The sequence below is a fragment of the Lipotes vexillifer genome, unplaced genomic scaffold (genome assembly GCF_000442215.2).
Source record: "Lipotes vexillifer unplaced genomic scaffold, Lipotes_vexillifer_v1.1 scaffold788, whole genome shotgun sequence".
Classification (NCBI taxonomy): Eukaryota; Metazoa; Chordata; class Mammalia; order Artiodactyla; family Lipotidae; genus Lipotes; species Lipotes vexillifer.
Genome location: NW_006791862.1, coordinates 422,358 through 440,385, shown reverse-complemented (window position 1 = coordinate 440,385; position 18,028 = coordinate 422,358). Strand labels below are relative to the sequence as shown.

The window sequence follows — 18,028 nt, the reverse complement described above, 5'->3', positions numbered from 1 at the left end:
GTTCCAGTCTCATCTTGTACATTTCCTACCCAAACCTGGAATTGCCTTTTTCTTCAGGGAGCCCTGGTTCCTTTAGTGGGAAATTGTATTTAGAGACCACATACTGGGTACTAGAAGTGTTAATTGCTACTGGGTTAGTCATTTTTTCTAGACTTTTTCATTGAACAGTGATAGGAATTTTTTTTAAACTTCTTGTACAATTTTTAAAGGTGACACGTCATTTACAGTTATTACAAAATATTGGCTGTGTTTCCTGTGTTGTACGATACATCCTTGTAGCCTCTCTTACACCCAGTAGTTTGTACCTCCCACTCCTCCACCCCTGTATTGTGCCCCCCTCTCCCCCACTGGTAATCACTAGTTCTCTATATAGGAAATTATTGTTTTAAGACAAATACATCATGAGTTCATGCTAAAACTTTCTTGTTTTTAAAATTTATTTTATTTTATTTTTTTGGCTGCGTTGGGTCTTTCTCTAAGAAAGCTGCGCGCGGGCTTTCTCTAGCTACAGCGAGTGGGGGCTATTCTTTGTTGCAGTTCCGGGCTTCTCATTGTGGTGGCTTCTCTTGTTGCGGAGCATGAGCTCTAGGCACGCGGGCTTCAGCAGTTGTGGCACGCGGGCTCAGTAGTTGTGGCTCGCGGGCTCTAGAGCGCAGGCTCAGTAGTTGTGACACACGGGCTTAGTTGCTCCTCAGCATGTGGGATCTTCCCGGACTAGGGCTCGAACCCATGTCCCCTGCAGTGGCAGGCGGATTCTTAACCACTGTGCCACCAGGGAAGTCCCCATACTAAAACTTTCAATTCAAATAACAAGACTACACGGTTTTACATAGCCTCATAGATCTTACATCTCTTTTTTTTTCCCCAAGCTCGAAGTCCCACTGCGCAGTGACACCAATACAGTTACTTATTTGCTTTACCCCACAGCATATCAACATGTAATAATATCAGGATAACTGTACCAATACTACTTGAAAACAGTTTAAGATTTTTTTGGCAGTTCCTGTTACTTTTATGGTATATTCTACTAGAAATATAGTCAGGGTACTGTGTTTTAAAGTTACTTGGGATTGTTTCTTCCTGTGTGATTATGCCTTAAAATTAATTGATGGGTTTATGTCATTTTGCTTTTGATTCTTATGATTTTAAAATTTAATAGGTAATGTACAGTATTTATGTTTTCAAAGTCAAGTCTACAAACAAGGAATATTCAGAGAGGTCCAGCTTCTATCCTTGTCCTTTCCACCCTATTTCCTCCCTCCCTCTCCCATAGGTAACCTTGGTTTTAATATATGGTTTATTCTTGCATTTTAAATGATAGAAATATGCATATTTGTATTCCTATCTTTCTTAGCTAAATGGGAACATACTATAATACTTATCTTTACCTTTTTGCTAAGTTTAAAAAACATATATTTCTGCCTGAGTTACAGTGGCATTTATGGTTGATAATATTTATTGTAGACTCTTGAAGCTAATGGTGGAAGTAGAGGTGGGGGAGTGTGGACAGCTAATAAGAACGTACTTTAGGCACCTCTCAATACCATGAGAATGACAGCCATTTGACTATAATTAGGATTACATTTGGGGTTGCCGGGTTCCATTTCTGTGTCTGTTCTTAGGCCAAACTTTTTCTTCCTTAGACCTCAGATTTTCCTGTTCTTGACCCCAGCTGGACTGCTCAAGAAGAAATGGCCCTTTTAGAAGCTGTGATGGACTGTGGCTTTGGAAATTGGTAAGAGCTTGTGAGTAAGGGTTCTCCTGCGCTGGTGGGCTCCAAAAAGAAGGTGCTGTTGAGGGTAAAAGGAGGAGCCTCAGGAAAAGGAGTTTGGGGGCCATATGTTGCTTTTCTATTGACCCGTGACTTGGAGACAAGTCCTCTTCCCCTCTGCACATTATTTTCCAGGCCTGAATGCCTCACAGGGCTATGAGATGTTTAGTGGTCCATGACTGGACAGCTCTAAAGGGCTGCTTTGGACATATCCACACAAGGAAGGTTGGTCATTCCTTTCTGAATAGTGGGGAAGTTTAGACTTATTAGTTATTGCTCCTTTCTGATTTCTGAATTTTTCTTGGCTGTAGATGCCCTCGTCATTTAAGTGAGTCAGACTTTAGACAGCGATGGCTTACCTGAGATTCAAGTTTGACAGACTGCCTATCCTCATTCCCTGTTTTTAGCTTGTAGATACCTGCAAGAACTGAATAGCACTCATGGCTGTTGCCATGTGAGGTGACACTGCTTAATAATACCACCACTTTCATTTTTACCTTTCGGGAGTACTTTCACACCGATGATTTCATTTTGTGAACTAGATAGCAGAGGCCTTTTTTTTTTAATGATTTTATTTATTTATTTAGTTAGTTATTTTGGCTGAGTTGGGTCTTTCTTGTGTTGCGCGGGCTTCCCATGGCAGTGGCTTCTCTTGTTGAGGAGCACGGGCTTGTTGCCCACGGGCACACGGGCTTCAGTAGTTGTGGCTCGTGGGCTCTAGAGCGCAGACTCAGTAGTTGTGGCTCATGGGCTTAGTTGCTCCACAGCATGTGGGATCTTCCCAGACCAGGGATCGAACATGTGTCGCCTGCCTTGGCAGGCAGATTCTTAACCAATGCGCCACCAGGGAAGTCCCAGCAGAGGCTTTTTTTTTTTTTTCTTGCGGTACGCGGGCCTCTCACTGCTGTGGCCTCTCGCATTGCGGAGCACAGGCTCCGGACGCGCAGGCTCAGCGGCCACGGCTCACGGGTCCGGCCGCTCCGCATCATGTGGGACCTTCCCAGACCGGGGCACGAACCCGTGTCCCCTGCATCGGCAGGCGGACTCTCAACCACTGCGCCACCAGGGAAGCCCCAGAGGCATTTTAAAATATATTTTGTTCATGAAGAATCTGAAGCTTAGGGAGTTAAATGACTTCTTACGACCACATAGTTTATTAGGGAAGGGCCCTTAACTAGCTCTTCCTCGTCCTGACTTCCTAGTGTAGATAATCTATCCTGATGTTAATAGAATATACTGTGCTGCCTCCCTTAGGTCCAGGGCCTTGAAGAAGGAGAGTTGAGTTCAGTTCACATTTTGCTCGTATCCATTCATTCAATATTTATTAAGTATCATAAAATACTGTTTACTATGGGAATACCAAAGAAGACAGGAAAAGTGATCATTCGCTTGCTAGTCATCTTTGGCCTGGTTTTTCACTTTTTGCCTACCATTCTAACTGTAAAATAGGCTAATCCTCTTTGTCCCCCTTCCCTCTCAGCAAACCACAAAAAGACCATTATTTCTCTATCCACTGTGGGTAAGACACTAAGCTTGGTGGTGAGGATGCTAGAGCCAAGAATTATGACATGTATCCTGACCTCAAGAAGCTTATAGTCTAGTAGGGGAATCAAAATATTTGTACAGATGATTGAAGTACACAAAGCAGAGCATAGCAATGCCTTAGGAGAAGGACAAGTGAAATACTGTGGAAGAGAGAAGTTGAGAGCAGACTTGGAGAAACTTCACCTCTACCTTTCCATCATCTGGGCCAGGAGTCAGAGGTCTTCAGTAAAAATTAAGTGGCTTTGTCACTTATGTGCTTTGTGTTCTTAAGCAAGTTTCTTAATCTCTTTGGGCCTCATCTTTCATCTGTGAAATTGAGATAGTAAATACACTACATAGTTAATACTAGGATTTATTTAAATTATGTTGTGAATATTTCTAGCTGAGAGCTTGGTCTTTCGTGAGAGCTCTAGTAAAGAAATGTCTGTTCATGTGAAGTGTTTTGTAAACTATAAAACATGTGAATATAAAACTACTCTTGGGGCTTCCCTGGTGGCGCAGTGGCTGAGAGTCCGCCTGCCGATGCAGGGGACATGGGTTCGTGCCCCGGTCTGGGAAGATCCCACATGCCGCGGAGCGGCTGGGTCCGTGAGCCATGGCCACTGAGCCTGCGCGTCTGGAGCCTGTGCTCCGCAACGGGAGAGGCCACAACAGTGAGAGGCCCGCGTACCGCTAAAAACAAACAAACAAAAACAAAAAAAACTACTCTTATGTACATTTTGAATGTTCTGAAGTGGCTTATTATTATTTATAGCAATTCTTTCAGTGGAGCCTAGCTTACATATTTTCTAGTGGTCTTCCTTTCTTTTGGTAGAAAGGAAAGGACGTTTTATTTTTTTGGCCATGCCGTACGGCATGTGGGATCTCCATTTCCCGATCAGGGATCGAACCCGCACCCCCTGCATTGGAAGAACAGAGTCTTAACCACTGGACCACCAGGGAAGTCCAGGAAAGGGCTTTTTAAATATTGTTTCCGTATCTCGGAATAGCAGGATTTGGAACATCAGATTGCACCAGTACTATGTTTATATTTGTCTCAATGTTCTGCTGATAGCTCCATGATATCAGTTTGGAGGTGTCAAGTTCCAGACATTATATAGGTAGGACTTAAAATATGGAAAGAACAAACCATGCTTTGACCATTGTGTATAAATGAAAGCACTACTTCCTTCTCTCTTTTTCGACACTCTAGGCAGGATGTAGCCAATCAAATGTGCACCAAGACCAAGGAGGAGTGTGAGAAGCACTACATGAAGCATTTCATCAATAACCCTCTATTTGCATCTACCCTGCTGAACCTGAAGCAAGCAGAGGAGGCAAAAACTGCTGACACAGCAATTTCATTTCACTGTAAGTACCTCCATGTATCAGTAGGAGAGTCCAGTGTTTAGCTTATTATAATTAATCATCTCAGTGTTAAGTCCAAGAAGCAATTTGTTATTTTTGTCCACTTGGTTGTGGTAATAATAGCAAACTTTTCGTTTTCTTTTTTTAAATTTAATTTTATTTATTATTATTATTATTTTTTTGCGGTATGCGGGCCTCTCACTGTTGTGGCCTCTCCCATTGCGGAGCACAGGCTCCGGACGCGCAGGCTCAGCGGCCATGGATCACAGGCCCAGCCGCTCCGTGGCATGTGGGATCCTCCCGGACCGGGGCACGAACCCATATCCCCTGCATCGGCAGGCAGACTCTCAACCACGGCACCAACAGGGAAGCCCATCGTTTTCTTTTTTTTAAATCTCATGTGACTTAGGGACTCATGGGTCTTCTAACAAAACATAACCAAACCCATGATGAATTATAAATGGACATCTTTGCTGAATGACTCCCAGAGCACGAGTAATGAAATATGAATGTTTTTCTTTCCCCGCCTCTTTCCTCATACTCTCTGGAGACAGTTTCATAGGTGACTAACTCAGAACCTGATGATACCTCCTATTTGGATAGCCCTTTGGTTGTTAGCACTTTGTTCTCAAATGCCTTAGACCATTTCTTCCTCATGGCAACCCAGTGAGACAAGCAGAGCAAGTGCTTTTGTTTTGCACACAAGGAAACTGAGATTCAGAAAGGTTAAATAATTTGTACAAGGTCACGGGACTAGTGGATGTTACAGTAGAGCCTGGACTCAATTCTGGCTTACTCCAAATCCAGTGGGGTTTTTTGCCTGTCAGTTGGATGGGATTTGTAAATTGAGATTGGTCCTAAGGGGTAAGGGAGCTGAAGCAGACAGGGTAAATACTTAAGTTCTGTAATACTGAAGAAAAGATCCTAGATTTTCTTTCATATTAGGAAAGCAAAAATAAGAGGGAATTTCTGTATTTACTTAGAGGATTCCCTAAGTCTTAGTTTCCTTTTCAAGAAATCAGTTTGTTTCCATTAATACTTTATCTTTTTTTACTTTTTCTTTTTAAAAATCTCTTGCATTTTATTTATCCTCTCAGACGCTTTCTCCAAACAAAAATATTTCAGAGTCTAAATTAGGACTTTCTTTGTGTCACTTTTTTATGCTAGTATCTTATTAAGTAATTAAGAAAAACTAAATTCTTTCAGCTACAGATGACCCTCCCCGACCTACCTTTGACTCCTTGCTTTCTCGGGACATGGCAGGATACATGCCAGCTCGAGCAGATTTCATTGAGGTAAGAGAAACTTATTTTTGTTTAGGATGAGGCTATACCTCTTACCTATAGGTTCCATACCACTAAAAAGAGATTTTCATAGCACTGTAACTTGTGGAGCCACACTTTCTCCATTTGAGTGCCTTTTTCTCATTTGTAAATATTTCTTTTAGAAAGGTAAAAGTTCTTCAGAGCAAAATCTTATTTCTTTTCTTTTTTTATTAATTAATTTTATTTTATTTATTTTTATTTTTGGCTGCATTGGGTCTTCGTTGCTGCGCGCGGGCTTTCTCTAGTTGGGGGGAGCGGGGGCTACTCTTCGTTGTGGTGCGCGGGCGTCTCATTGCAGTGGCTTCTCCTGTTGCAGAGCACGGGCTCTAGGCGCCTGGGCTTCAGTAGTTGTGGTGCATGGGCTTAGTTGCTCCGCAGCACGTGGGATCTTCCCAGACCAGGACTCGAACCCGTGTCCCTTGCATTGGCAGCCAGATTCTTAATCACTGCGCCACCAGGGAAGCCCCAAAAACCTATTTCTTAAGTTTCACTCCACATCTAGGGGGTTTCAAGGTTGTACTCTATCAGGGGGTTGGCAAACTTTCTATTAAGGTCCAGATAGTAAATATTTTAGATTTTGTAGACCGTAAATTCTCCGTTGGAACTAAACTTTGCCATTATTATGCAAAAGCAGCATAGATAATAGTAAACAAATGAGCATGCCTGTGCTCCAGTAAAACTATTTACAAAAATAGGCAGTGGGCTGAATTTGGTCTATAGGCTGTAGTTTGCTGACCTCTATACTATATTCACAAGTTTATAAAGAATGATGAATGTGTATAAAAACTACGTGTTCTTCATTCAGCCATGGAGTTAAAAGCCATGTGAATGTAGTCACAAGTCTCTTGATTTATCACCTAATCCGCAATTATAGTACTCTTGGAGGTAATTAAAGTTTAGCAAACTACAGACAATTTTGCTAGCCACACCCAGGTCAGCATTTTGTTCATGGCAGCTGCTATTGTAGAGCTACCTCAGAGACACTGCCCCTACAGATTGTAGTCGTTGAATAGAACATGAACAAATCTACCCATTGAGCTAGGTAAGCAATATTATGGGATAAATAGAGCCCTAGATGGCGGTAAAAAGGTAGATGAATTAATGCAGACAATTTTCTTACCTAAATATTGGTTAGGCCAAAAAGTTCGTTTGGGTTTTTCTGTAAGATGTTTCGGAAAAACCCGAACGAACTTTTTGGCCAACCCAATACTCGAAGGGCTAGTAGGAGTTAGATTTTCTTGAGTTAGATTTCATGAACAGACTACTTTTAGTTTTTAGAACAATATGTTTGGCTTTATTCCTGGACTCATAACTTTCTCATTTTTTGCTGTCACTGCTGCCTGAAAGCCTCTCAGTTTTTTTCCCATGACTTATTTACTTATGGCAGTTGTCCTGGCCTTGTACTCCATTCAGTACTTTTTAGCAAGTGTTTGTTTATATATTTGCCATTTGCTTCTAGAGCATGGCTCCTGTAAAGGCATTACTCAAAGCTGATGGATTTTAGATGGGAATTTTTTTTCCCTAAACAGGAGTTTGACAATTATGCAGAGTGGGACTTGAGAGACATTGATTTTGTTGAAGATGACTCGGACATTTTACACGGTAACATTTTATTACAGCCAATGTTTTTATTGATTGCAAACTGTGATGACACTGTATTGGGTGCTAGAAATATAAGAATGAATAAAACATGTCTCCTGCCCCTTATGGGACTCAAATTACAGTGGTTAAGTTGCTGAACTTACCCTGTTGCTGGGATTTGACCATAATGAGAAAGATCATTTGTGATGGTGGTGAGAATGTTGATCACATAAGGGTAGTTGGGAATATCCCATCCCTTGGACTGTGTAAGCTTTCTTTTGGCTGAGATAAGCCTACACTGAGGTAATTGGTTAAATGGCCCTCACTGCCTCCTTAAAAGAAAGGGGATCAGGGTGAAGACCTTGGGACTTCAATAACAACTGCTGATACTAGATGTTCACTATAATGTGTTACCCAAAATTTCCCATAGCAGGGGAAAAGAATGGAAGTTCAAGAGTTTTTAGACCAAGATTGGAAATCTCTTGTTTCTCAGAACTGTTGAATTTTTAGCACTTCTGAATTCTCATCTAAGATTAACCCTCTAAGGATTTATGTCAACTCTTTTGTTATAACGTAAATGGCTAATGCCAACAAGGCTTTCAAAAGTGGCTGGTTAGACTTTCGGTGAATGTCTTTTTTTCCTTCTTTCCATTTTCAGTGAACTACATATTTAAAATAATCCCCAATCTTCTGTTTCATTTCAGCCCAGAATTGAGGGTGATGCAGTAGGTGAATAATGCTCCTTTGGATTCTGTATTTCCTAAACAACACCCTCATTGCTTTTCTTAAATGTATATCCCAGTTGGAAAGGCAAGTTAGAATCCTTGTTAGATTTTAAATCAAATTTCCATGTTGCATTAACTGGTCCTCTGTCACTTGAAGGGGAGTTTTATTCTTCTCTCCGTAGAAGAGCTGACTAGATGTTTGTTACATCAGATCTGGGACCAAGAAAGAGTCCTCATAAAAATTTTACCTTTAGAGTTTTTTCTCTACATATTTCTTGAGCAGTTTTCTTTGCAAAATTTCATTTCTCTTCTCCCACACAACTTTAAGGAAAGTCAAAGTGACGTAGATTGAACTAAAAGAGGAAAGCTTTAAAGCAAACTGCTTTAGCATTCACTAGAGCCATTGTGTTTGTTCAGCCTTCCATGTCAATCTCTGCTTTTCAACCCTGATAATTCATGTTATTGTCTATTCTCACCTCGTGTGTCATTCTCTTGAAGGCAGTGTGCAGGTTGCCATTCAGTATTCCTCATCATACACACCAGCTTTAATTAAAATGGTATTGTTTCCTGGCTTGTATCTTTCTTATCCAGAATGCAAAAAAGCAGTTTCATAAATATCATTCTTTTAGATAGTATTCAAAAGTACTGAACTTTTGAAAGTCAAAATCTCTTATGTCAGTCATGGCTCAACTATGTAAGCGACTTGCTGAATCACTTCTCCAGGCCCTAATCCAAGTTCTTCATTCTTAAGCCTCAACATTATTAAGAAAATCGTAGTAATGGTTGGTATTTAATTTCACTCTTCATCCTTTGTGGAAGCATGATTTGCAATTTCTGCTGGTGCACTTATGGTCCTTTCTGTAATTAAGTGAGGGCAAAAGGAAAAAAAATCAAAAAGAAGCAATTGATTAGCAAGTTTTATTTCAGTTAGCATTTCAAACCTATAACGTACTTTAGTTATTTGTGTTCTTTCTACAGTTTCTACAGCTTTTTAAGTTATTTGATTCTAATTCATTTGAACTAAGAATCAGTTATTGATTGTTATACATAAGTAGTTTTTTTAAAATTAATTAATTAATTTATTTATTTATTATTTTTGGCTGTGTTGGGTCTTCGTTTCTGTGCGAGGGCTTTCTCTAGCTGTGGCGAGCAGGGGCCACTCTTCATCGCGGTGTGTGGGCCTCTCACTATCGCGGCCTCTCTTATTGCGGAGCACAGTCTCCAGACGCGCAGGCTCAGTAGTTGTGGCTCACGGGCCTAGTTGCTCCGCAGCATGTGGTATCCTCCCAGACCAGGGCTCGAACCCGCGTCCCCTGCACTGGCAGGCAGACTCTCAACCACTGCGCCACCAGGGAAGCCCCATAAGTAGTTTTAACAGCGCTTATATAATAATAATCCCTGCCTCTCCTTTCCCTCCCTGTCTAGTAGTGAACTGTAAGATGTTTAGATGGGTGCTTTTTAAAAGGTGATAGCATCATAAAGAGGTTTGGCAGGACTGGAGATCAAAGGGATGACTTGCTGGTGCCACAAAGGGATGCTTTGTTTATGGCTCTAAGTTCTCATATTAGCTCCTTCGGCAGTATGACCCACTGTCCAGTTGGGCACATATTGTTCCAGCAGTTTCTCCTGAACTCTCAGTGAAGGGGTCTAGGAGCCCAAGGAAACTAGGAGGGAATGAGAAGGAGCTTTCTATGCACACCTAGAACAGAAAGAGGGGCACATATTTTGTGCACATCAGGACAGTGATTCAACCTCAGGCTTGCTTCTGAGTCACTGTGATCTTGGGCAAGTCCTTGGAAATTTGCATGCTGTTTCTTTGTGTCCCTGGCCAGCAAAGAACAGATGATGCTGATTAGTCAGGGTGAATGTCTCCAATGAAACATGGTACATAATTCAGATTGGTGTTATTGCCATTCCATTATACTCCTAATATTACTGAGCATTAATAACATTCCTTTTATGTTTCCTCACTTACAACTACTAGAAGGAAGTAAACTGGCTGGGCTTTGTATCCCATCCCTTAGAAAGACTGCATCTAGAAAATTGGGTGATGCTATGAAGCTCTTTTCCTCACCCAAGACTTTTGCTGTGTTTCATGGAATTTGTCTAATAGAGGGGGTTTAAATGGTCCATTATAGAGGCCTGGGACACAATGGAGGGACATGCAGTTGCATTCCACCATACCAGAAGTCTTTCAGAATGGGCCCCCGAAAGATATTGCATGTGAAGTAGTGTCTAAGGAAGAAAATAAGGAGGTTCTGAGATCCCTAGATGACACCTCCTCGTATTTATTGAAATAAGCAGAAATTATTGGTCCAGAGAGAGAGATGCAAAAGACATAACTCAGCGCTCCCCGTGGCATGTTGTGGGATGTCAGTTCAGACACACAGCATAGTTTCCTTTTCCTTAGGGGACATCGCTCTCCATCTGCTTTCATTTGGGGAAATCTCTCCTAAATTTGTGGACTCTTCTTTCTCAGAGTTTCACAGGTGCTAAGCCCTGCGTGCAGCATCTTCTAATCATTGCTGGCCCATAACCCAGGCAAGCAAGAGGCACCATGAGCTCTTTCCTCTGCACTGGGCCTGTGTTTTCAGCGCTTCTCAGGGTTGCACATTAGAGCAGTTTACTCTCCTTCTATTTGGAAAGCCAATTTCAGCAAAATTTCTTGGCCAGATGTGGATACTCCCCCACTTTTTCCCCCCAAATTTTCTTTCTTTGGTCCGTATTGTCAGCCTTTAGAGCCTTTAACAATTAGTCAATCAGAGGTCCAGCCTAGTCACTGTGCCTATTACCTACCTATTGGCAGTGCCCTTCCCTTGATGGTGATTTGGCTGCTTTATGTTTAGGACTTTTTAGACATAAATGCTATTAATAATAATAGCTAATACATATAGCACTTACTGTTTGCCAGGTACCATTTAAGTCCTTGACACACATGAACTCATTTAATCCTCACAAAACTCTTTGGGTTAGGTGTTATTACTATTACCCCCATTTTATAGATGGGGGAATTGAGGAGTAGAAATCTCAAGTAACTTGCCTGAGGTCAAGAGGTAACCTGCAAGTGGCAGGGCCATCTTGAGTCTGTGCTCTTAATACTGTGCTATACTTAATGTCTCTACAACCTTGAACCTTTTTTTTTTCTTTTTAGATTTCACATTTTTTATCTTCTGTAGCTTAACCACATTCCTGAGAAGTGGAAATAGATATTTTCCCATTCTACTTTCAGAGAAATGCACAAAGGAGTGAAGTGACTTGGCCAAGCTTCCTAGTTGCTGACTTTAACCATTAGGTCACATGGTTGTCTTTCCTTCATAGCACTACTTGTGTACATCTCGGCCAAAATCTTTGGGGGGAAATGACTTTTAAAAAGCTTTGCTTCTGGGGAATACCTGAGCCACAGGTTTGTGCTTGTGTGCTTGCAGTAGGGATTTTGATTGGCTTCCCTGCAGTTAAGGCCTCTGAGTAGGTTTTCTTGCCAAGCAAGCAGTAGGTGCCTTCTGTCAGGAAAACAGAAACATGTTGCCAGCTATTTTGAACAATGTTAGAAATACACTGCAGTGGGAAGGAGCTGCCTCTGACTTCTGCCCACTTCTTGAAATATTTTAAGGCCAACCGTTTGGAAACTTTGTTATCAGTCCCCAGTGTGGTCACAGGGAGACTAGTCATCCCCCAAAACTGAGATTTCAGAGGCCTGGCATCAGTGGAGAGGTTATGGGTGCTTTGGGTTTGTTTGTTTTTAAGGAGCTCTGGGTCTTTGCCTGCTTTACTAGACCCTCCACTCACTTTAAGTAGAATATGAACCTGTGATTCTCATTCTTTCAGTGTCTGCCTCTCATTTCTGTTCTGCCTGCTGTGCTGTGGTCCTCCCTGGGTTATTCATGCAGTTAAGATCTTATAATCAGTTGCTGTTATCGGAGTGTGCTTCATAAAGACAAGGGAGAGCTTCAACTATGAATTTTTCTCTGGGAGAATTCCAGTTCTCCCATTTGTTTCTCTGTGTTCCCTTCCTTCCCTTTGTTCTCCAGGGCCAGCTGTACAAGTTTAAACTACTGAAATGATCAAGCACCAGAACCATTTATCAGCAGGATTTATTTATAGAGTTTTTCTGTAACACAGTCTCTTCAGTTTTTTTTCTGTTTAATTAAGTCATTCCCACACAAATCTCAAGAAACAACATGATAAGTTAGTGTCTTAGAAAAATTACCGAAATATTTTGTCAAAATTAGCACTAACTTCCACTGGATCTTCAGGTAGTTTCTTTCATGTTGAACTCATCTTATTATTAAGTAGATAAACGAGATAAGGCACCTAAAGAGCCTGCAACATGATAAATACTCAGTGCATGTTAACTATTTACTTAGCTACTTTATTTGCTTCTCTTTCTGCCTTGAAATGTTGACGTCCTAATTTCTCTTTCTCATAAGAAGTAGAGGTAGCGTCCACTATAAAACTTGTGCTTGGCTGTACTGCGTGTCAGAGACGGTTCCTCTTCTCCCCATGCCTCCTTCCTCTCCCACCACACAGTTATGTAAAGCACATCTCCACCAGCACAGCATTCTAGAGCCTGTCATTCCCCAGCAGTTGTATTAGGAAACGCTGGCAGGGTATGGGGCATTCTGTGGTACCTATGCTTCTATATGGAACACATGTAACTCGAGAAAGAGTTCATTTATAGAAGGAGTTCTGCAACCTGAAAAAACATTTGAAAACCATTGCCTTAAATCTTGGACCTGATATTATTGAATTATTTTTAGTTTGTGGGCAGTTATGAGGAAAAATGAAGCAATGTTGTTTAAATTTTTGAACTTGTTAGAAATGAACAGAAGATCCATGATAGTTAATACTTTTTTTTTAATACTTAAAGTTTAAAAAGTATTGCAGTCATTCATCTCTTCAGGTCATCCAGCTAGAATTTATGTTATTTTTACCTCAGACCCAAGGGAGAATGGCCTGGATAAAGTATTCCTGGTCATTTCCCAGTGATTGAAGTTATATACAGATGTAGTGCATCTGCTCATAGCTCAGCATGTTAGATTTTGGTATTTCTTTCTTCTAATCTGAAACTCTAACAGATGTAATTTCTAGTCCATGTGTTACTAAAGTTCAGACTCCTTGTTGAACTGTTTTATGAAAGCTAATAATACACATAGCAAAGCATGGTCAAAAGAGATGTTCAGGAAAAAGCAGAAATTGTTATCTATAGCGTAATCCCATATAAACATATACTTAGGAAAAAAGAACTTTACTGTAATTTACTGATACAGAAATTCACTATCCTAGGGTATTTTTGTTTCCAAGAGACAGATTTCCTAGACCAGTGAGTGTGGAATAGTTAGCAGTATGAGGTTGAAAGTTTAGGACAGCTTGGGCAAAAGATTGCTTCTTGTCTTGGCTTTATTTATATGTAAGGGTTTGTTTGTTTGTTTGTTTATAGCTCTGAAGATGGCTGTAGTAGATATCTATCATTCCAGGTTAAAGGAGAGACAAAGGCGAAAAAAGTAAGTCTAGAAAACCATCCTGCCTTCTTTTGGCTTTGGACTATTGACCACATACAGCCCATAATAACAAGTTCCACTTGGGGCTCATCTTAGGACCTTGAGGAATACACTTAACCTCCTTGGATCTCAATTTTTCCATCTGTTAAAAGGAGATAATAATACCTCTCCTATTCTTGCTTTTTAACCTCCTCCTTCCTTACCCTTTCTTGATGTCTTGGTGACCAATGAATAATATGGATACACTGTTTTAAGGAAAAAAGGAACAAGAAAAATTCAAGATATTATTAAGTTGTTACACTTAATAATGCTCTATTCTAACTGCTCAGTTTTTATGAGAAGTCTTTTATATACAAGGATTTCAAAGAAATTATGAACAAGTTTCAGTCACTCTTGGTTATTCCTTCTCTTTGCAACAGAACAAAAAACATACATTGAGACTGAGAAATTATGGATCCCAAACCCCTATTGGATTACAGAGACTTTAACAGTTCAGAGAAGGGTATGCGGAGGGTGTGTATGTATGTGTAGGCATGTTACCATGGTGTTAATAACTAGAGATACAGTGGCATCACAACAAGAAAAAGGAATGGGACTTGGGAGGCACTCTGGAGGGACCAAGACATGATCTAAAGTAAAGCTCACTCTCTGCGTGTCTGGAGTTAGCTTCTAAGAAGCGCTGCAGAAGATTACCCAGCTGTTCTTGTGAGAAGCCTCATTGCTAGTCATGAATACCTCCGGTATAAATCAGAGGTTCCAGACACGTAACTCTGCATGGTTTACCTAAACCTATTTTTCTTAAAACACGGAATTAGAGCTAGACAGTGTTGTAGAACTCAGTAGTTGAGGTCGCTATTAGGTCTTATGTTTTATGATGACCTTCCATTAAACATGCACAAGATTTATTTCAAATAGCTTCAAGGCATTCTGTGAATGTACAGTTGTAATTGTTGAGTGTGTGATCACAGATTTCCCTTAAACGGCTGTTCTCAATAACATTTCCCTAAGCTGAATAGATGATTTTTATGATATGGACACAGATTCCCTTCTGTTTCATCTTAAGTTACAGACATGTGTTTTTCACTATTTGTGAGTGCTTATTGATCTATTCATTCATCCAGCAGATAGTTATTGAGAATCTACAGTGCCCAAGGAGAGGAAAAATATATGATGCTTGAGAGCCTAAAATTGTGCTAGAGACTTACTGACCTGCAGAACTTTGTGGGGAGTGACTTCTCTGGACCTCAGTATTCCCCCTTGCAGTGTTTAGGATGTCTAATGAAAGCTGTGTGTGGAAAACATTGTTAAATGTGAAACTGATTATCATATATATGTTTTTCATTCTAGAATTATAAGAGACCATGGATTAATCAACCTTAGAAAGTTTCAGTGTAAGTATTAGTTTTCCTTATTTTAAAATTTCTCCCAACATTATTGAATAGTTTTAAACAAATCATTTATGACAGTAGTTCTTAATCAAAGTTGCCTATTAGCATCACCTAGGAAGCTTTAAAAAATTCTGATGCCTGGGGCTTCCCTGGTCGCTCAGTGGTTGAGAGTCCGCCTGCCGACGCAGGGGACACGGGTTCGTGCCCCAGTCCGGTCCGGATGCCACGGAGCGGCTAGGCCTGTGACCCATGACCAGTGAGCCTGCGCGTCCGGACCCTGTGCTCCGCAACAGGAGAGGCCACAACAGTGAGAGGCCCGCGTACCGCAAAAAAAAAAAAAAAAATTCTGATGCCTGACAGTCACCTCACGCTAATTAAGTCAGAATCTCTGGAGGTAGAGCTACAGCATCTGTATTTTTTTAAAGTCTTCAGGGCAGTTCTGTTGCATTGTAAGAGTTACAGACCATTAATATATGGTCAATAACACTAGCATGAGAATTCTTTTTTTTTTAAATTAGTATAGTAATTAAAGCATGAATATTAATGGATCATTTTCTGGAACTGGATAGGGTTGGGTTTTGGAATTATATGTTAAACATAAAATAACTTTGACCATCAGGTTGTGAAAATATTTTTATGGAAAAAAATTAACAGAAAGTGATAGCTTTATTTTGCATGGTCGGGGCAAACAAACAAGAAAAGACATTAGCATTGTATGATGATGAAATAAACCTATGATTTTTAAATGATTGCTAACTTTGACCTTACTTTTAAATATTTGGCGATAACCTATGCTGGGCGGAAAGAGTCTCTGTACTTTTTCTTCTCCTACACTGTAGAGTTTGTTCAGAACATAAGAATGATGATATCATAATAATTGCAATATTTATATATGTTTATAATAGTTGTATGTCACAAGACTTTTTTTTGTAAAAGTACCTAATGATTGTGCTTCATATGCTAATTGATAGAATCTTATAGGGTTTGACACTGTGCCAGGAGGGTTCAGGTCAGCCAGTCTTGGGTTAAGTATCATTTAATAGAGTCATGGTCATAAGTAGGTTACATTTTATGTCGTTTACTTTTTCACTTTCCATTACACACATTATGGTGTTTTGATGATGTCACTTCTAATAGTTACATAATATGTTGTATAGATACATAAATATATAATAAAGTGCTTAACCTGTCTTTTATTATTAGATCTTTAGCTTATTTTCAGTGTTTTTCTAATCATTATAAATAAAGCTAAGGTAAACTTGTTTGTGAATAGAGCTTTGTCTGTATTTAGAATTGGTTTTTTAAGATGGATTCCCAGAAGTGGAATTAAATAGGTCAAAGAATATGATTATTAAAAATGCTTAACACATGCTGCCAGACTGTTTCCTAAAAGATGGTTTTATCAATTTTTATTCCTTCTAGCAGTATACAGTATTGCCTATTTAACCTCGTCCTCATCGAGAGCTGTGGGTTTGCAAAAATAACCCAAGGTCAGATCTCCCTTGCCCTTTCTGTAGACAGTAATTGGTCATGTTCTGATAGCCACAGTAGTGGGTTCCTTTGTCTGAATTCCTGGGCTTTCCACGATAGGTCAGTTGATTTTAACCTTTACATAGTAGACCTTGACTCTTGTATAAATTCTGTTCTCAGCTGGTGGACAGAGGTCAGTTTAGCCTCTTTATTCTTTTAACTGTATTTCTTACATACAGAGCTGAGAGGAAGCTCTGTTGCTTCCAAGAAAGAAGTGGTATGTGCATTGTGGTTTGAGAGGTCTTCAGTTGCCATTATACTGAATGTACATGTGACCTTAATATGTAGGCATAGGAGTTTTTTTCAGCAAATTAAAAAGTTTTACTCCAAATGTTTCTGTATTATCCCTGTAGAGGGGGACGGGGGGTTTGGTGGTGAAAATAATCAATTTGTGGCTGCCCGTCAAATCAGCTCCTAGAATTTGTGGGCAAGAATTTCTCCTGCAAAGAAAGAGATTCATCTGAAAAGAGGACTTGATTTAAGTAACTGTCATAAGTGATAGCCTGTATCTTTAGCCTGAGAGTGGACAAAACTAGCCTAGTTACTCTTATTGAAATGACTGAGTAGCAGTTCGAGAGTTCCTGGCCGCTCCAACCTACCAGTTACTGTTGGTGGGTTTTACTACCCATCTTTTTTGCTGATAGCTCTTTTTATTAGAAATTTGGTCAGTAGTGATCCTCAAAGTTGCTGACCCATATGGGTATCCCAAATGGCATATTTGACCATTCACTTCCATCATAGTTATCAAAATATAACTTCATTAGTAGTACATTAAGTTGTGGTACCTAATTAAGTTTAGAGAAAGGCAAAATGACCCATGTAGAAAGTGAAGAAATAAATGCCTCATTTGAGGATATGTAGTTACAGAGATTTTTATTTTTGGTGGAGCGTGCAAGAGATCACACTTTTTCCAGGCTAATCTACCTCTTCTAGATGAATTAGTATGTCTGCACTTCCCTTGTTCTGCAGAAGTTATTTTATATTTTTTTTAATTTATTTAATTTATTATTTTTTGGCCTCGTTGGGGCATCGTTGCCACGTGCGGGCTTTCTGTAGTTGCGGCGAGCGGGGGCTACTCTTCATTGCGGTGCGCAGGCTTCTCATTGCGGTGGCTTCTCTTGTTGCGGAGCACGGGCTCCAGGCACATGGGCTTCGGTAGTTGTGGCGTGTGAGCTCAGTAGTTGTGGCTCGCAGGCTCTAGAGCACGGGCTCAGTAGTTGTGGCGCACGGGCTTAGTTGCTCCGCAGCATGTGGGATCTTCCCGGACCAGGGCTTGAACCCGTGTCCCCTGCATTGGCAGGCGGATTCTTAACCACTG

At 40.4% G+C, this 18,028-nt stretch overlaps 1 protein-coding gene across 1 annotated transcript in view; it reads left to right on the top strand.

Moving 5' to 3' along the window:
* TADA2A (transcriptional adaptor 2A) overlaps positions 1–18,028 on the top strand; it is a 45,774-nt gene that overhangs the window by 16,800 nt on the left and 10,946 nt on the right. Inside the window, exons 4-9 of the mRNA XM_007464884.1 lie at positions 1,644–1,735; positions 4,509–4,666; positions 5,870–5,958; positions 7,518–7,590; positions 13,732–13,795; positions 15,140–15,183. Of these exons, the coding sequence (XP_007464946.1) occupies positions 1,644–1,735; positions 4,509–4,666; positions 5,870–5,958; positions 7,518–7,590; positions 13,732–13,795; positions 15,140–15,183 (520 nt within the window). The remainder of the gene's footprint in view (positions 1–1,643; positions 1,736–4,508; positions 4,667–5,869; positions 5,959–7,517; positions 7,591–13,731; positions 13,796–15,139; positions 15,184–18,028) is intronic.